The sequence below is a fragment of the Gastrolobium bilobum genome, unplaced genomic scaffold (assembly GCF_033153095.1).
Source record: "Gastrolobium bilobum isolate Gb01-03AN ecotype WA unplaced genomic scaffold, APGP_CSIRO_Gbil_v1 utg7803, whole genome shotgun sequence".
In the NCBI taxonomy this organism is placed as follows: Eukaryota; Viridiplantae; Streptophyta; class Magnoliopsida; order Fabales; family Fabaceae; genus Gastrolobium; species Gastrolobium bilobum.
The window spans coordinates 189390-209892 of record NW_026898482.1 but is presented as its reverse complement, the minus strand read 5'-3'; the positions used below and the strand labels follow the sequence as shown (position 1 = coordinate 209892).

The following is a 20503-nucleotide window of genomic DNA, read 5'->3' as shown; positions in this document are numbered from 1 at the left end:
ATTTCATCCAAAAGGATCTAAAAATGCCCCGTGTGTCATAACTGAATCCCATTGTTTAATTTTCGCACGTCAATTATTGAGTATCGTTATCTTGAATATCTATATTGATTATGTATAGCTTTCTTCTAATTTTAATTGTTTTCGATTTATATTTTTTAAAATTTTACTTGAATTAAAAAATATTCATGTAATGTAGGAATACAACTGCTGATGATAAAACTGCATTGAAACACATGAAATTCGAAGAAAAAATATCACCCATTTATCACAAACAACACTTGTTTTTTTTTATATAATTAAAAATTGAAAACATAATATAATACAACTTATCCAAATCCCTTATCATTATATCAATTCTAGTGGCTTTAAACGACATTTGATTTTATATAATAATATATTAATTTCTTAAAAAAAAGAATCACATCATATATCTTGATATTAATTATAATTAAAGATATTAACTACAAATGATTATCTAAACAAGAAATTGAATATATATATTTCAAATGTAGATTCCATCTTTAACAAATTTCAAATTAAAAACAAGAGTAAAACGCATAATGAAAAGTAACAAAATATTTATTCTGGATTAGTACAATATTAATTAATTAGTTTTCTTTTTTAAAATTAGTCGGATTAATGGATATTCCAATTCTATTATTTTGATAAGTCCGTTGTGATCATGTTGAGTTGGGCTTTTGGTATCTGTTGGTATTGGGTCTAGTTGAGCAGCAGTATAGGCTTTAGTGTAACCCTAGTTTTTCGTGATGGATGGATCCAGTGGACACAAACTCTTTTCAGGGTATTTGGCTAGGTCGCCTCTTTAGCCTATTTATATTGGGATTAAGTCTCATCATGCTCCCATCGCTGAGGCTGTCACTTTCAAAATAGGTAATAAAGAGGAAGATCCTAGCATGTTGTCTCTTCTTTCTTTCTGCGGCTTTACGATGATCCAACAAAGTACGCACAATCCCAATTTAAATTTCATATTGTTTGGTATTTTATAATCATATACATGATCCAGGTTAAAATAATTCTAACATGCATAACTATCATAGAACATTAGCTTAATGATTGCCATAAAGATATCTGTTATTCTCGACATTTCTTTATCCCCGTGTTGGATAAATCAATAGAAAAGAAACATGTTTAACAGAACATGACTGACTCTCTTTCCAAGGGAAGAGGAGATCAGCTACTATAGCCTAAACTATAAGGACCCTTACAAAGCAGAGTATTCCTATCAGCACATATTTTACATAGAGACAGACAGATATGTGGACTGCAGCGGTTTTAAGTTGATATTAATTGCTCCCAACCAAGGAAAATTCAAGATTACTTTTAGTTTATAGATTCTTAAGAAGTAGAAAACTGAAGATACTGAAAAATGAATATTTGGGGAAAACATGTTACGATCATCAGTAGCTGGAGCAAGATGTGAACCCCTTGCAAAAGAGAGTCCTATTAAAAAAGAAAGTTGTTGAATTAATGGCAATGTTTACAAATACATTCTGCTTAAACCAGATGCCAAAATTTATTTTAATATGAACTTCACAAAATGTCGAGTAATAAAATAGACAAATAAGTAAAGCGTGAGGAGTGAGCTTCCATAATTCTCAACATACAAGTTGCTAATTAAGATGCAAAACAGAAAAACATAAGTGTATATATGGATAGGTTTTTTTCTTCTAGAAAAGCTACCTTTTTTTTAAAAATATATATATATTTTAAGTGATTTTATGTGTTTATATGACAACTTAAAAAAAATAATATATTTATTTAAGTCAGGATTCCTTAATTTTAAAAAAAAACATGAGTCAAAACTTAAATATTTATTTTTTAAAAATTCAATTTTATCCCAACTTCACTTCAACCACTACTATCACATATCTTTTTAGTAATTTTATATATAAACAATATTTATTAGTTTTTAGAAAAAAAATATTTCTTTTATAACATGAAACAAAATTATCTCCGTCAATCTCAAAACATCGTTTCGGTCATCGGGGTTTGAAAAAAAAAAAAGGATATGTTAGTAATTTTATCTTCCCTTATATCATATAATTTTTCTAAAATACTCCGTAGTTTCTTTTTTTTCACAAATCCTCAAAACGATGTCATTTTAAGTTACACGAGATAGCTTTATCTCAATTTTAACATTTAAATAATTTTTTTATAAACTTTATCCAAAGATAAAATAGTTTTAATTTTTGAATTTTTTTAAAAAAAGTAAATAATAAAAAATATTTTTTTAAAAATTTCATCCAAAAGGATCTAAAAATGCCCCGTGTGTCATAACTGAATCCCATTGTTTAATTTTCGCACGTCAATTATTGAGTATCGTTATCTTGAATATCTATATTGATTATGTATAGCTTTCTTCTAATTTTAATTGTTTTCGATTTATATTTTTTAAAATTTTACTTGAATTAAAAAATATTCATGTAATGTAGGAATACAACTGCTGATGATAAAACTGCATTGAAACACATGAAATTCGAAGAAAAAATATCACCCATTTATCACAAACAACACTTGTTTTTTTTATATAATTAAAAATTGAAAACATAATATAATACAACTTATCCAAATCCCTTATCATTATATCAATTCTAGTGGCTTTAAACGACATTTGATTTTATATAATAATATATTAATTTCTTAAAAAAAAGAATCACATCATATATCTTGATATTAATTATAATTAAAGATATTAACTACAAATGATTATCTAAACAAGAAATTGAATATATATATTTCAAATGTAGATTCCATCTTTAACAAATTTCAAATTAAAAACAAGAGTAAAACGCATAATGAAAAGTAACAAAATATTTATTCTGGATTAGTACAATATTAATTAATTAGTTTTCTTTTTTAAAATTAGTCGGATTAATGGATATTCCAATTCTATTATTTTGATAAGTCCGTTGTGATCATGTTGAGTTGGGCTTTTGGCATCTGTTGGTATTGGGTCTAGTTGAGCAGCAGTATAGGCTTTAGTGTAACCCTAGTTTTTCGTGATGGATGGATCCAGTGGACACAAACTCTTTTCAGGGTATTTGGCTAGGTCGCCTCTCTAGCCTATTTATATTGGGATTAAGTCTCATCATGCTCCCATCGCTGAGGCTGTCACTTTCAAAATAGGTAATAGAGAGGAAAATCCTAGCATGTTGTCTCTTCTTTCTTTCTGCGGCTTTACGATGGTCCAACAAAGTACGCACAATCCCAATTTAAATTTTATATTGTTTGGTATTTTATAATCATATACATGATCCAGGTAAAAATAATTCTAACATGCATAACTATCATAGAACATTAGCTTAATGATTGCCATAAAGATATCTGTTATTCTCGACATTTCTTTATCCCCGTGTTGGATAAATCAATAGAAAAGAAACATGTTTAACAGAACATGACTGACTCTCTTTCCAAGGGAAGAGGAGATCAGCTACTATAGCCTAAACTATAAGGACCCTTACAAAGCAGAGTATTCCTATCAGCACATATTTTACATAGAGACAGACAGATATGTGGACTGCAGCGGTTTTAAGTTGATATTAATTGCTCCCAACCAAGGAAAATTCAAGATTACTTTTAGTTTATAGATTCTTAAGAAGTAGAAAACTGAAGATACTGAAAAATGAATATTTGGGGAAAGCATGTTACGATCATCAGTAGCTGGAGCAAGATGTGAACCCCTTGCAAAAGAGAGTCCTATTAAAAAAGAAAGTTGTTGAATTAATGGCAATGTTTACAAATACATTCTGCTTAAACCAAATGCCAAAATTTATTTTAATATGAACTTCACAAAATGTCGAGTAATAAAATAGACAAATAAGTAAAGCGTGAGGAGTGAGCTTCCATAATTCTCAACATACAAGTTGCTAATTAAGATGCAAAACAGAAAAACATAAGTGTATATATGGATAGGTTTTTTTCTTCTAGAAAAGCTACCTTTCTTTTAAAAATATATATATATTTTAAGTGATTTTATGTGTTTATATGACAACTTAGAAAAAATAATATATTTATTTAAGTCAGGATTCCTTAATTTTAAAAAGAACATGAGTCAAAACTTAAATATTTATTTTTTAAAAATTCAATTTTATCCCAACTTCACTTCAACCACTACTATCACATATCTTTTTAGTAATTTTTTATATAAACTATATTTATTAGTTTTTAGGAAAAATTATTTCTTTTATAACATGAAATAAAATTATCTCCATCAATCTCAAAAATTATTTGTTAGTAATTTTATCTTCCCTTATATTATATAATTTTATTAAAATACTCTGTAGTTTCTTTTTTTCACAAATCCTCAAAACGATGTTGTTTTAAGTTACACGAGATAGCTTTATCTCAATTTTAACATTTAAATAATTTTTTTATAAACTTTATCCAAAGATAAAATAGTTTTAATTTTTGAAAAAAAATTAAAAAAAGTAAATAATAAAAAATCTTTTTTAAAAAATTTCATCCAAAAGAATCTAAAAATGCCCCCGTGTGTCATAACTAAATCCCATTGTTTAATTTTCGCACGTCAATTATTGAGTATCATTATCTTGAATATCTATATTGATTATGTATATAACTTTCTTCTTATTTTAATTGTTTTCGATTTATATTTTTTAAAATTTTACTTGAATTAAAAAATATTCATGGAATGTAGGAATACCACTGCTGATGATAAAACTGCATTGAAACACATGAAATTCGAAGAAAAAATATCCCCCATTTATCACAAACAACACTTTTTTTTTTATATAATTAAAAATTGAAAACATAATATAATACAACTTATCCAAATCCCTTATCATTATATCAATTCTAGTGGCTTTAAACGACATTTGATTTTATATAATAATATATTAATTTCTTAAAAAAAAGAATCACATCATATATCTTGATATTAATTATAATTAAAGATATTAACTACAAATGATTATCTAAACAAGAAACTGAATATATATTTCAAATGTAGATTCCATCTTTAACAAATTTCAAATTAAAAACAAGAGTAAAACGCATAATGAAAAGTAACAAAATATTTATTCTGGATTAGTACATATATAATATGATTTGAAAATACTTAAACAAAATTACAGTTTCAAAATTAATTCATCCAACAGGAATTTGTTTACAATCAATCAAATGTCAATTTACAAAAAGGAAAAAAGAAAAAAAGAAAAAAAGGAGTAATCTACTAATCTTAGAACATAATTTCAGAAACCACCAGGTCATGACAATGCCTGTAATCATGAAACCAAATATATGTAGAGCTTTTTCTGAGTTGATGATGACGAACGAGAACTCAACGATGATGACTTGATATTGAATTCGGTGAGCGAGTTTTGATTACCTTTTGCTTCCATCTGCTTCTTCTGCTTGATCAGCTTCTTGATGTTGAGCATGTTTTTAAGTTTTTGCTTCATGGAGGGTTTCTCTTCCTTCCGCCCAAAGGTACTAAACGGACAACGGGTAACTAGGTATTTCTGCCTATAGTGGGCAAATACCTCATAACTGATAATTTCATTCGTTAAAGGATGAACCCTATCAGCCTTCTCTTGCCTCATCATTCTTAATTAGATTTCTTGAACTAATATCTCTCGCTTCCACAGCTTTCTTGAACTGATCGAAGTGGAATTGGTATTTGTTGTTCTAGCCTGTATTCATATCATACCATACCATACATACACGTCCGAAATATTATTTAGAGTGGGTTAAGAATTTGAAGAGCTCTAGTTCAAATTAGTGATAACTGATAAGACTAATTTTATGCATCATGTGATCATAACTGATAACTGATAAGACTAAAAATTAATGAGATATATTACCTGTTCTCTCCACTGGACAGTGATGTCGAGTCAATCTTGGATGTAAATGCTTTGTACTGAAGATATTTTTGAGGTTGGAGATCGCTGTAGTAGAATGAAGTGTCTGTACAGTAATAACATATATGAGAGAGAATAAGTGTACATATGTAAAGTTCAACTTTTATTTATAGAGTTTACAAGTTTACAATAGTTGTTCTCGTACTAGGATTAGCATTAATTGAGATCTATTTCTTTTGATTTCCTCTATCCGTCGCCGATTATTTTGATCTTAGAAAATCTCGGCGAGATATCTGTTAATCCCTAATCCTCTATTTTATTGTTTTGTTTTATTTATATAAAAAAATAGTAAATCTATTATATATCCTGTACTAGCTAGCTGCATTAGTGTAGTCTATTTTTTAAAATAAGAAAGAAAATGTGTCAAAGATATATATAAACGAAAAAAAATAGATAAATAAACTTGAATAAAATCTTCAGCCCAAAGTTTTTAACAGATTAGTTTCTATTTGCTAATAAATCATTATATGCCCAATCGAAAAAGTAAATAGTTTTTGATGAGGCAATTGAAACTTTTAAATAATTCTTTAAAATCTTATAAATCTATATTGCTCTTTAAAATTTTGTAAATTCTATTAAAATCCTTTAAAATCCAATCTTATAAAATTTTGATTGTAAAAAAAGTCTTTAAAATCACTACAATTCTTTTTTTGAAGGTTACAAGGAATTGAACACAACACCCTACACTACACACACTCCTAACACACACAGGTGCAAATCACTACAATTCTATATAGTCTTTAAATTTTATAAGAAATTTATCTCAAAAAAATATTTCAAAATTATAATCCAATACACCCTCTAAGTTTGTATATAAATCATAAATCTTTATCAAAATACTCAAAATTTTAGGGGACTTATTCTCTTATTTTTTATATTTTTATTTAGGATTTATATTTCTTATATTGTAGGAGATAATTTATCTCCTACACATATATAAAAGTGTGTAGGATCTATTTTTTTTTCCTCTTTTCTCCTCACATACTTTTATGTGTGTAAGAGGTAATTTATCTCCTATGAGATAATTTATCTCCTACGAAATAATTTATCTCTTACAATACATAAACATTAATCTTTTTTTTATTTTTGGTGAAAAGTCTCTTAATTTATTCTCTACAGAGAACCACGGATATTATTTTTAACTTTTCTTTTTCAAAATTTTAAATATAAATTCTTTTAAATTCAAAATAGATTTTCAAATAAGGGATATATTATTTTATCTATCTTTTTTTTCATGTCCACCTTACCTACCACTTTCTAATACCGTTAGATCAGAATTTCAACTAACCTTTATCATTTCTCTCTTCTCTTAAGATTCTGATATAACGGTGTTGGAGAGTGATAATTAGGGTAGGTATGAAAAAAAAGATAGGCAGAATAACCTACACCTTCAAACAAAATCTTAAATTATAAAATTTAAGTTAATCTTATTTAACAAAAATTTGAATAAATATTATTTATATATTATCATAAAGAAAATATCATAACTTCTGAACGAATGCAAAGTAATATATGTCCATTGATATATACGAAAAAAAGAGAAAATATATATCATGTATAAAATTATAATATCGGTCAATATTTTTTAATCAGTATATTATAAGTATTCAAATATCAAACTACTATATTTAATTGTAATAAATCAACTTTCATAAATATAAAGACCATAATATTGTGTTTGATTTATATGGATTTATATTTGATTTATTTGAACTTTCATATTGTTCTAGTTTAATTGTTGCATAAAAGGTGTAAACACATGTTTAATTTACATGGATATTGCTTTTTATACAAATTTAAAATGCATGTTTCACCTAATTTGTAAGGCAAACATTAAATATGGATATTTACAATTTTATTTATAAATAATAAAAACTTATATATAACTTTATTTGTAAATAACAGAAATTTATATCTTAAAAAGTTCATATCTGTTTTATATATTTTGAACTTATATAATAGTTTATGGTCTTGTTTTTAACTAGAAGTATTATTTGACATTTCATTTATAACTTATTATGTTGATAAAAAAATATTTTTGACATTTTATATAAGGATTTTTTTTGTAGTGAATGCAAATAAATTATCTACATCGAGTACAAAATGACATCATTTTGGATGAAAATTAAGATATTTTTGTAATTATAATTTATTCCAAAATTATAATAGTCTTTATAATTATAATTTTTTAATCTTTCAACCCAAAATAATTTTATTTTGAAAATAAATATAAATACCTTATTTTTGATCACTGTAGCCTTTAATCAATAATTAATTATCAAATTGACCCTACTTATAAACTATTCCAAAAATCTAACATTTTAAAAAAAATATAACATCAATCTATCCATGTTTGACTGTTAACCCCTAAGATATCCAGGTATCCCCTTCCCTACCCGGGTATATTTCGTGAAATATAATTGTTCTTATGCATTTTGAGTTTTTACCCAAGTAATGCACTCGGATACCCGGGTACAGAGTTATTTACCTAGGTGACCAGTTACCCGAGTATTTGTCGGCCAGAAACTCCAATATCAGTGGGTTTCAGCCATTGTTATGAGTTATATGTTTTTTTACCCCAAATCTCTCCCCTTGTCATCTCTATTCCCAGCCATCATACATGTATTTCATCCCATTATCTCAAAATGCCTAATCTTGGAAAGACATTAGCATTATACAAAATTTTGTACTTTGTTATGTAATGTGTTGCGTTTGTGGACAACCATGTATTGTTGTGTAATGAACCATGTTTCATATTTTGGTAATTTGTTTCATGTTGTGTCAAATCTTACGTCCTATAATGAACTTCGTTTCATTTCGTATTAAATAATCCCACGTGTGTATCCTAAACCCAATTACCCCCTCCCCGAGTCATATTGTGTTATGGGATAAGATTACAAGGAGCCATGTAACCAAGAAATGGGTGGACCAGATGTTGAGGTTGCAGAACAAACTGGTCTACCTGGGTAACTTGTAATGGTTTACCCGAGTAGGTTGTACCCGGGTAAACCATTACAAGTTACCCGGGTAGACTAGTTTGGTTTGCAACCCCAGCAGCTAGTCCACGCATTTTTTTGTCAAGATTGGTGCTTGTTGTCTGTAGACAACATACAATATGACTTGGGGATGGATTGATTGGGTAGATATGGGATGCAGGTAGGACGAAGTGCGCTAATCTACACATGAATTTAGTTGGACTTCACAAATCTTGCATTTTAGTAAAAGATTTCCTCATTCTTAAGTACATATACAAAATACAATAACAGTGCAAAATAATCAATCTGAAATATGTATTTCATTCAAAAGGTGGACATCCAAGTACAAAAGGTGCATATCCATGAAACAACCCAATACATCCAAAAATGGGCTGAATACATCCTGACTAACCCAAAATACATCCAAAAAAGTAAACCCTACTGGCTGGAATCCAATTGTGTCTCCTCCCTATCATCATCGTCCTCCTCATCCTCATCGTCATCCTCAACAACAGCATCAGCCTCCTCACCAGTGTGGGCACCCTGTCTGTAGCCAGCCTCCATGCGTGTCACCCTGCTGTCAATTTGGGTCCATCACTTGCTTGTGCTCTGTCTAAAGACCCTCAACTCACTGGTCAAGGAGTCAAGGCCACATGTCAGGCTATACATGGATGTCATGACATGGTCAAGTGTCCATCCACCCTCAAGAGCTGTCCATCCACCCTCAAGAGATGGAGGAGTTGGTGGTCGTCGGATGCGGGTAGGACGTGCAGGTGCATCATCAGCAACAGCAGTGCCATCATCATCGTCATCGTCATCAAGGCCTGTATCAACATCATGAACATTAAATATTAAAATTAAGTTACGTAAAAAATACACCTTAATGCAAAATAACCCAAAATAAATCACCAGCAGGTGCATCCTCCATCTCAGCATCATGGTGAAGGGGGATCTCAGGTGGTTCAAGTGCCCTCTTCCAGTACCACACACTCGCTCGGCTCTCCAGGATCCCACACTACTTCAGGAGACGCTCACCAAACATGGCATTCCATCATGTGGCTGTCTTCGTTTAGTTTCCATAGGCACACCAAACCTGTGCAAAATCTTCTACACCAGGAATGCAAAAGGAAATTCAGCCTTCCTAGACTTGGTTGCCTTTCACATCAGGATGCATATGTAGTGCCTCCAGTTCCCCTGAATATGGTGAAGGAGGGCCCACAAGATCACAAAAGTCACCTTCGAGTGATTATGACCACGCTGGAAAGTAATGTCTGTGACCACATAAAGAAGAATGCGGGCAGACACCAACAAATTGCTCACAGGATAATGACCAAATTGTCAGGCCTCAACATCTGCTCTCCTGGTCTCTGCAACAATGGCCTCCGATCATAACCACTAAATATAAGATAGGAGTCACCGTCATATAGTGCTGCATCTGTGAGACCATCAAACTCAAACCCCAGTAGCTATGTCCAGATAGGAGCAGTAAGGATAATATCAATCCGCGGACACGGAAAGTCAGCTCGCCATGCACATAGTTGAGGTTCTGGTAGAATGCTCTCACCATAACCTCCGAATACGGGCACCTCATCTTCGCAAGCACCGGCAAATGTGTCTGCTCAATAAGTGGCACAATGTCGAACCGCTCCAAGTTGAAGAAGGCCAAATCCAGTGATTTCGGCTCACAAATCTTGCGGCTCATGAAGGACTTCACAAACCTCTCGTGTGCATCACTATCATCCTCAAATAAATATCCGAACGGCAAGTCTGGAGCTTGATGCATAGCAGCCTGGGGCTGAGAGGATGACGTCCCATCATGTCGGCGCTTGGTCCTCCTCTCGGTATCCCCCGCTCTCTTCTTTGAAATGCGTCTATCAACCATGCAGTCATACTATGAAACTAAAAAATAAAATGCAAAATCAGAAATCAGAATCAAAACGGTTAGGGTTACGACTTTTAAAAATTAAACGGTCAGAATGCAATGTTTAACCACGCAAACTAAAAAAATGCAATAATTTTTCACTTCAATGTGACAAACATATCAAAATCAGAATGCATTGTTAAAAAGGAAAAATATGTACCTTTAATGGAATTAAATCGGTAGAAGGAAACAATAATGGTGCGCGAAGGATGATCTGAAACAGGAAGATTGATAGCGAGATTTGGTGAGGGAATCGATGATGAGGCACTTCCAGCAGCTCTACCTAGTTCCCCTTTGTGGATTTTCCAAATTGGGGCTGCTGGGTTATTTAAAAATCCTACCCGGCAACATTTACTCGGGTAGCCCCCTCCCTACCTATAACGTCCGGCCGCTTCAAGAATCAATGACTATCCCACATAATAACACGAGACTTTTCAATGTGTTTTTTTCTCACTCACACACTTCCTGAAAAAACTTCCCAGGATTACTGCAAGTCAAGCACACTTAACTATGGAGTTCTTCCTTTCTGGGTTACCGAAAAGTAGATGCATCTTGTTAGTATAGGTAGTACAAATTAATTCTTATAAGCTATCCCAAACTATGCAGTCTCATACCAGCACAGTCTTTGGAATCCCTCTCTTTCGGGTATCGATTCGATTCATTCATGTAAACCCCCGCTGGAAGCCTGTAAAGAGTCGTTTCTTGTCCATGGCCTTTCGCACCGACGATCACTCCCCGCCCTCGTCAGCGCCCAGGATGTTATATGCCCACCAGCTTCCACTGGTTCGTCCTCGAACCAGACCATACTAGAAGAGAGGCTTGCTCTCATACCACTTAGATTATCTAATTTGATTTCAAACTTTGCCAATGACATCATTAAATAATGTCTCACAATAATATTTTATGGTACCGGGTATAATTTGGCTAATTATCGTTTTACCCCTAAACTCCTACTAACTGCACTTTTACTCAAAAGTGACTCTAATTCTCTTAATTAGATATCTTACCTGATTCAACCCACTAATACAAGATTAATTGCCTAATTACATGCAATTAATTAAATTTCATGGTAAGGGATATTATATTACCCGGGTAAATAATTCAAGCCATTTTCCAGATTTTGAACAATACCCGGATATCCCACCTAACTTCCCGGGTAGAGTGAAATTTTTAAATTATACCCGGGTAACCGCCTATGTACCCGGGTATTTTAGGTTGTGCACAATAAAACAAGGATAGATGGATGATATATTTTGATTTAAGGACGAATTAGTAATTAATTATTAATTAAAGACTATAGTGATAAAAAAAAACTAACTTATGTGTATCATTTACATAATAAGTATTACATAATAAAAGAACATTTTAGACATTCAGGGGAAAGCGAACCACAATAGATAATTTAAAATCAAATAACTAAATGACACATATGTAGCGGTTAAAGTGGAGCATATTTTTAGGACCGCCGAAACAGGTAATCCTTTACAAATAGTAGGAAAAATTATGACATTAATCATAAATGGGAGAGTAGAACAAATGTTGCTTTTTACCAATTTTAATAAGTGATTTACTCAAATAGAGATAAAGATATCTTCCTGGTGAAATTTTCCCTTGCATAAATCCGAATTAATTTAAGTAATGAGGAAAGAAAGCAATAGAAAAGTACCTTATCCAAAAGCTATTAGTAAGACCCCGAAGACAAAACATCAATCTTCCTCTAAAACAAATCTAAAAAGTAGGGAGCAGTTAAAATTTCCAGGTGAGGAAACGAATTTCAGCGTACAAGATTAATTCTATATACTTTCATTCCTTCAACTGTTTATCTCAACTTCTGAATAGTATTTTAGTGATACATACAGAACATATGGTGCCAACATTTGACAGAGATTACAGAGCAACTGCACGTTAAGAGGAGCATTTTCATTCCTTATTTAGTGTTAAACCATATGATCTAGAGGTCTTTAAACTACATAATTTATATGACCAAGCTGAGGGATTGGTGGACGTATGAATAGGTGAGAAAATTGTATCATCTTTAAAATTTTCAATATGGAAAACTTCCGGTCATTTGGATATGGTCAAGGGTCCTTTTGAGCCCATACTTAAGCGTTGCCTTGTTACCCGATCTGAATCCATTTCCATAAGCTGATGAAGTATCTGATTCAATTTGATGTTTAAAAAACTCACCAAGTTTCTTCTCAAAATCAGATCGTTTACCCTTCTTTGATGAAGCAGAAGAAGAGGAAGGCAATGATGAGGGTACACCATCATTCCCAGATCCAGAATAAAGCTCTGAATCTAACCACATATGAGCCAAGACTTGGCAGATTCCTTCTTCAACTTCTGGACTCAGGTTGGGATAACCTGTCCAAAAACACATAAATTTCGTCCAACTTAGCACCATGAAAGAAAAATATAAATTTTCTGCATGATATTGATCACAGAACAGATACCTTTAAGCCTGAGCCATGCATGCATCATCTCATGGGCTAGGATTGATCCTGTCAACAACCTATATATAAACATAAAGTTCTTGAATTATATACTGTGAATGTCACATGAAAGCACTGTGGATTTTGAAAGTAGATGGCATAAGAAGGACACCTAGGAAGGCCATACAAAACAAGAATGGCTGTCACTTCGCAATGGCGGATCAGCCTGTAAGGCTCAGTTATCATGTCCATGACTCGGTAGCCTGCCCCTATCCTTGGTCTCCTTAAAATCTAGCATTACATGAAATATATAAAACCACTATTTGATACACAAATTTTTTATTATCAGAATCAAAAGCATGTGAAGACTCAAATTTGCAAGCAAAAAAATCCCTACAGTGGTGACAGTTTGCTCTTCTGACAAGCAGAGTCCTCTAGTTTCAGGTAAGTGGTGATGACCCTACATTTATTAGTTAAAAACAAAAGAACAACTCCAAGTCAGGACAATAGAAAGACGGTCTAAGAAAGAGAAGAAACAAGCACATCTCATGAATGAAAGTTAACACATTAACACTTAGTCACTTGCATTCTTTTCTCCCTCCATGGCCTCATTCAGTGCTTGTCTCTCAACCAAAAGCATAGGAATTGGCTGCTCCACTTTCATATTTAAACCTTCATAAAATTCTTGTATTTCAATGTACAAAGGTTGGCATTCATGAGTATCCATAATTGCTGAGTCTAGACACTCTAGACATAGCTTTCGACCATCATCAAGCAAAAGATATTTTGTATCCCGTGGCTGCACTGATTGGAAAGTTAAATATTAGATAATGGAAAGGTACAGACAAAAACAGAAGGGGGTGAGGGGAGGAATGGCATTGGCTCCTAATTGGTAATAACAGGATGAAAAGTTTTGGGAGCTGATATAACTGACCTCCATTCTTTCGCAGCTACAACAACGAGGAGTACCATCAAGCTCATGCGATGGACAGTATTTTTGTAGCCAGAAAGGATGAGCTCTATACTCAATGAGGCCAGCTGAATTAGTTGGGATCTGCAACAACAAAAATCAACAATTCTAGTTCAGTGTACAGCATATATTATTTGCAATTAAAAAAAGGGGCAGACTTAGCTAAATTCTTTTATACAAGAGTCACCATATTTTCACCACAATGGCTTAAGGTGTTTCACTTACACCCTTGTGATTTCATTTTTTGTTGCACTCATACCCCTAATGGTTGAAGGCATTGGAAGAAAAGTAACTCTATTCATAAAACATCGCTAGCAAAACTTATTCAATCAACATTTCAAATATTTACAAATAAGTTAAGAGGCACACGTTAACTGTAGTAATTTAGAAGGAATTTTTTTTGACATAGATTAGAGACATTTCAAAAGTCTTATATGCTTATATATACATTGTAGTGCAATTTATAAAGTGCGTCAATATTGAAAGAAACCTTGGATAGGAAACCGGGACGACAAAATTGACTAATAGAAAGTGACAAACAATTGCTAAGATACTTACAAAGTTCTTGCAAACATCACATCTTACGTGATGCTTCTCCCTGTAGCAGGATTTATGGTAAGGGCGATTTTCAAACATGGAAAACTGTGAAGGAAGGAACAAAGATTCAAACATTATTTACAATCATACTGAGATTGACCAAAAAAAAAACAGAGACCAAAGAGAGAGAGAGAGAAATAATTTGAAGACTTTCATTTATGAATTCCAGAATAAAATTTCAACTTGGTTTTTCACCAAAAAGAAAAAAAGATGATTCAACTTATTTTAAATAAATTCAGATTTGTGAAGCAAGCAGCAAAGAAATCATGAGTCTGACCTCAGAATCAGTAATTGGAAGATGGCAAGCAGGGCAGCGGAAGCATTTTGGGTGCCAGACTGCTCCCATGCAACTTAAAAATCTTCCATGGTCAATCTCAGTGTTGCACCCAGCACAAATTCTGCATGCAGATTTTACAGAACCAGGTTTAATCTTTGTTTTAGGTAAGAAAGATTCATGAAACTACAAAAAATAAATTTTACAGATGTCTCCTATATGGATCCACGTTGTTGCAACAGAGACAAGTGTTGTAATTTTCTTTGGTGAATATAAAAAACAATGCAAGATATTCTTTGCGAAGTGCTCACCAGACCATAAATAATACTAAATTAACCCCATTATAGAATGTTCCTTTAAATGACTACTCATTTCAACAAGTTCATCTAACTCAAAGGTACTTTAGAACAATAAGGAAAACTATCAGACACGAAGGTGTCATGTATAAAATCCCAATCAAGTATTTATCCCAGTTTAATTATTCAGACTATAATCTCTCCACAAAAGATTGACTGCCATATGTTAAACCCAAATCAGTTAGTTGGATAGCCTATCACTCAAGTATTTTTTGTTGATTCATTTTGGTAAGATACATAATCTCAAATTACAACACAACATAAAACATGAGAAGATTTTATCCATATCACACTCGTTGAAATGTTGCTTTGTATCTCTACGTAGATATATCAACAAAGGTAACAACACATAAAGACTAAAAAACATCCCCTTTCATGATATTTTTCTCACGCTTCATGTCATTGATTATTTTTTGAAAATAGGAGGAGCATAACTTTCCTCTTACTATTCCAAATTTTAGAAGATAAAATGATTCAAAATGTCATCCATGAGAGAGATAAAGCAAAAAGGGGTTAAGTGAAACAAGGGGAAAAACCAACAATCTTTAATCTCCATATGTACATTTCTGAGCTTAACTAAGCATAATTCAGAAATACTTAAAATTGAAGTTTCAAAACATATTCTGTTTGAAAAGATTTTTTTTTGGCACAGCCATTGCATTATTGTCCCTTTATTTAGTACGACTAGTGAACTTCAGCATGTTCCATAGACAGTAAATGGATTCACCTCCAAATAAAGATCTGATAATACCCAAATTACCTGCATCCAGGTGGAAAGAAGTGCGGAAAAGGTTGAAATAAAGGATCATTGTCATGTCGAGGAGGAGAACCAATGTTCAAACTCTCTTGAATTGCCCTGGCAAGTTGCTCATCTTCCTCAAGTTGAACTTTAGCACGATGTTCATCTTCAACCTGTTTAATTTTAGCAAGATATTCATCTTCATCTAGGTGAGCTTTACCAAGATGTTCATCCTCCTCCTCATCAATTATACAAAGTTGTTCATCTTCAGAAAGATAATCATCCTCTGGGGTATTATGAGGAAAAATACATGAGACATTTTCGATATGCTTTGGCATGGAAATAATGAATGTATTAACGGCATCCATTTCTGAACATATATATATATACCAAATGGAATGTCGGAATTTCTTCAATCTTCAATGGATAACCATAAGAAAAATATGTTAACCACTTGCAAATTAAGTGAAACAACAGAATCAAGATATCCCCATAATTCTTATATACATATTAAAATTATATTTTAAAGAAATCAAGAAGCTAAATGCAGTAATTTCAAATTTCATTTCATAACACCACTCTAATTACGATGTAAACAAAAGACTCAACGGATGGCATCATAGTCTTTGATCCATAAAACATAACTTACTTAAACAAGAATGAAGAAGACATTTAGATAAGCATAAAAAGACAGCAAATAATACAGGAGGTGTGCAAGATCTCGTAAAAATCAATGAACATTTTGGTTAGATTCAAAGTATGTAGTATAGGTACCTCAAATGCAGTATGATGGATCACTAATGGCATTAAATTTGAGACAAACTAACAAGCAAATGAATTTTTAACTACCAATGTGCAAAAGCATAAATCTTACGAATAACTTTTTTCCCTTTCTGATCCTCCTCTGCCAGAGAGAGTGCAATTGCACGGTCAATGTCTTCTTTCTCAATATCCGTCAATTCATCAGCCTGCACTCAGTTTGCCACTATTACAACTTTAGACTATCTCCTTAATGTTATGTTTGATTTGCTAAAAGATATGAAACTGCACAGCATAAAAAATTTGTAACTTTTGAAATAGTGGAAGTACCGGACTAAAAGCAGTTCCAGAGACAGCACAAAATTCTAAATTTTTGTTATTCACTAAACCAGGTTACAAATTTTGTCCACGGCACAAATAGAGGAAAAGACAAATAACCCCTACCCCTTCATTTTTTTAGCTCTATTGCGCAGAAAACAATGTACAACATAAGGGGTATTAAAATAAATTGTTATTCTATCAAGTATTTAAGGATATTAAACGTATATATTACAAACATTTTAATCTATGTGCATCGGTCATCAAACAGCTAATAACACAAAACATTGTCCACTAACTCAACCACTTGTGTTGTACTGTCCTTGTTTGTTTGTGTTGTTCCTCGATATGCATCAAATGCAGCCTAAGTCTAAGAGGAACCTGGAACCATGTTAGATTCATGCTACCATCAAGCTAAATTCAGTAAAAGGCTCGCTTAATGACATGATAATTTGTGACATATGACAATGATTTCAAATTCTTACTAGAAAAGAAAAACAAATTGATTACCGTTGAACTAAATTGATTATCCCAAATTCTGTCATCTCCGTGTCTGCCATGGTATTGTCCTCGTGAAATTACATGGTTGGTGTCCTCAAGCAACTTGTCAAACCAATCCATATCATGCAATATTATTCTCCTTCAGGTTGGCAAACCTTTTCCTGAAGAAAATATATTCAATAATTTATATAGAAGGAGAATCTACAGACTAATAAGCTCTTAAAAAAGTAAAGGCCAGGCTTTGAGTCCAAACTTCAAAATTCAAATGCAGCATGATAGTATCCCTAGACGAATTTTACCAGAATCAACAACTACAATATAATACACAAACAAATGTTACTGGAAAAACATTTTATGGTGCTCAGGTAATAGCAACAACAGAAATATGCAAAACGAAGAGCAGAGAATTGGGAATATAATGACCATCAGACCATGCCTCCTTTTTCTTTTTTTTATCATCATGTCTTCAAGGCACAAGAGAAAATTGAAGAAAGGGAAAACGAGTGAGACTGATAGAGAGAGATTCTCCACAACTGATATATACCGATTGTCAGAAAACTTGCAAGATACCAAAATCATCCGTTTCTAAAATAAAACAAAAGATGACAAGTAGAGTTCAGTATCTAATCTGTTGCATAAATAACTCACCGAAATGAAATTGCTTCAGAAGAAACACTCTCCACCAAAAGAGAACTTTCCAGAAAGAGATTAAGAATCTGCAGAGACAAGGAATCTGATGAATCCAAATTCAAGTACAATTCCCGAATCTCATTAATATGCATGGTCAGGAAGTTAAGTAAGAACCAGTCATAGAGGAACTAGTAGAGTACAGTAGTGAATAAAACCGGGTACCAGAATAGCTTTTGAGACCAAAAGAAAGAAAGAAAAGGCGAGAGGAGTACTTGGAATCTACGCAAAAGGGGTACAAATGAAAAAAAAGACAACAGTAGAATCTTTTTTTTTAGTAACAGGAGAGCTAAATTACCTTACAAGCCTTCCTTAAAATCACCAAAAAGACGGGTCGGGGGGATGAAGATAGGGAGTATCATTCAGAGAGGCTGATGAATTTCAGTGCATTGCCACTATCTCCATTAGCATGTGGGGTCCACTATTAATAACCCAGAAAGTTATAATTCTTACAAGTTTTGATATTCCATTGAGCTGTGATTTGTGGAAAAAGCCAACTGTTTCTGTGATGTGATTGTACTTTCTATCTCACTCTCTGGTTTGGTCCTCTTCAAATGAAGAGCCTTTTTTTCTCCACTTCTCGTCCTGTAATGCTCTTTTGCCACGTAATCGACATGGCTGCCATTTAACATCCCCAAAAAAATCTGTACTCTATTATTGCGTTTGGTTCGAGCATGAGTAATTGTCTAGTTCAGTTTGACTCTCTTTTTTCCATCCTTCTTATTCTTAATAAGTTAGGCTGATATGCTACTGCTGTATCTAAAAATTAAAATCAAAAATATTTTTTTTTTAAATTTTATTTTCGTGGATGTACATTCCGGTATTAATGAATTGTCTTTGCGGAATCAGAGTTGCATTTAGGCCATGTTTAGTGTATAATATTAGATAATGACTGATAGTATAAGATTTGATTAAATTTTAATACTATTCAGCATTTGGTATCATATTATATAAGATAATATCCTCCAATTGTTTAAAAATTAATATATTAAAAAAAATAATTTAATATAATAATATTAAAATGATATATTAGTTCTTGAAAATTGTACTTGTAAATAATATTAATACATCAATCTCTTATGAGGCTTAATCTACCCATTTAGGTCTGATTAAGTTATACATCATTTTGATGTATTAAGGAGTTCTGTTGTATAAGCTTATACTATACAATGGCCACACCAAACAACTGAAAATGTCATAACGTATAGTATAAACTTATACTATCAAACTTTATACATCACACCAAACATGCTTTTAAATCACTAACTCTTGCCTTTTCTTTTTTAACTCCGTTCAGATAACATTTTATGCAAACGAAACCTATGGATCATGAGATTCTTTTGTCTATGATATTTAATTATTTATACAACTTATTACAACACATGTAGTTAATGTAGACATATGTTCCTAAAGGAAGAAAAGGAGAATACCAAAATTCATTAATCATATTGTCGGCAAACCTTTTTCTTTCCATTAAATATTTTTGTAAGTACACATATATAAAAGAGAGCTGGTTTACATAGAAAGTGTTTCCATACCAGCCCCAGACAAGGTTCCGTGGGAGAGCACCACTCACTTGTCACACTAATTTTTCTCTTCATTCCTTTATGTTCGGCGCAAAATATTAATTGGGTCTTTTGTAACCGAACATAACATTAATTGGGTCTTTTGAAAAGGAAAGAATATATCTGCTAATCATTTTTTTCATGCTATTTTTCTACCGCTTTTTTATGATAAAATAAGATAAACACACTTTTTAATATGTTAGTTGCACGTCACGTGTAACTCATTGACATAAAAGATTATCCTTCATTGAAACTGATAAATAAAATTTAGAGAGAAAAATAAAAAAAATAATAACAACGCGAGTTTGTATTTTTTTTATCTGCAAGCAATATTAGTGTTTCAAAAAAAAATGCATAAACCCCTGCATATCTCTCAATTTATTTTTATTCAAAGTTGTTCAATTTTGTTTTTTCGTGCAAGAAAAAGAGAAGTAACACATCATTTATTCAAATTAAGAGAGTAATTTGAGGTTGAAAGGTGTGTCTGATTTGATTTTTAAGCAAACACCGTA

General features: G+C 32.1%; 1 protein-coding gene across 1 annotated transcript; it reads right to left on the bottom strand.

Moving 5' to 3' along the window:
* Positions 1-9210: 9210 nt before the first annotated feature.
* Positions 9211-18881, bottom strand: LOC133316728 (protein DA1-related 1-like). The gene is made up of 14 exons (XM_061518509.1): positions 18725-18881; positions 18388-18455; positions 17749-17900; positions 17036-17129; positions 16183-16447; positions 15070-15190; positions 14754-14837; positions 14160-14279; positions 13812-14024; positions 13623-13685; positions 13398-13516; positions 13247-13305; positions 9782-13157; positions 9211-9696 (listed from the first exon to the last, which is right to left on the bottom strand). The coding sequence occupies exons 3-13, from the start codon at positions 17857-17859 to the stop codon at positions 12838-12840; spliced, it is 1569 nt and encodes a 522-aa protein (XP_061374493.1). The 5' UTR covers positions 17860-17900; positions 18388-18455; positions 18725-18881; the 3' UTR covers positions 9211-9696; positions 9782-12837.
* Between the last annotated feature and the right edge of the window lie 1622 nt (positions 18882-20503).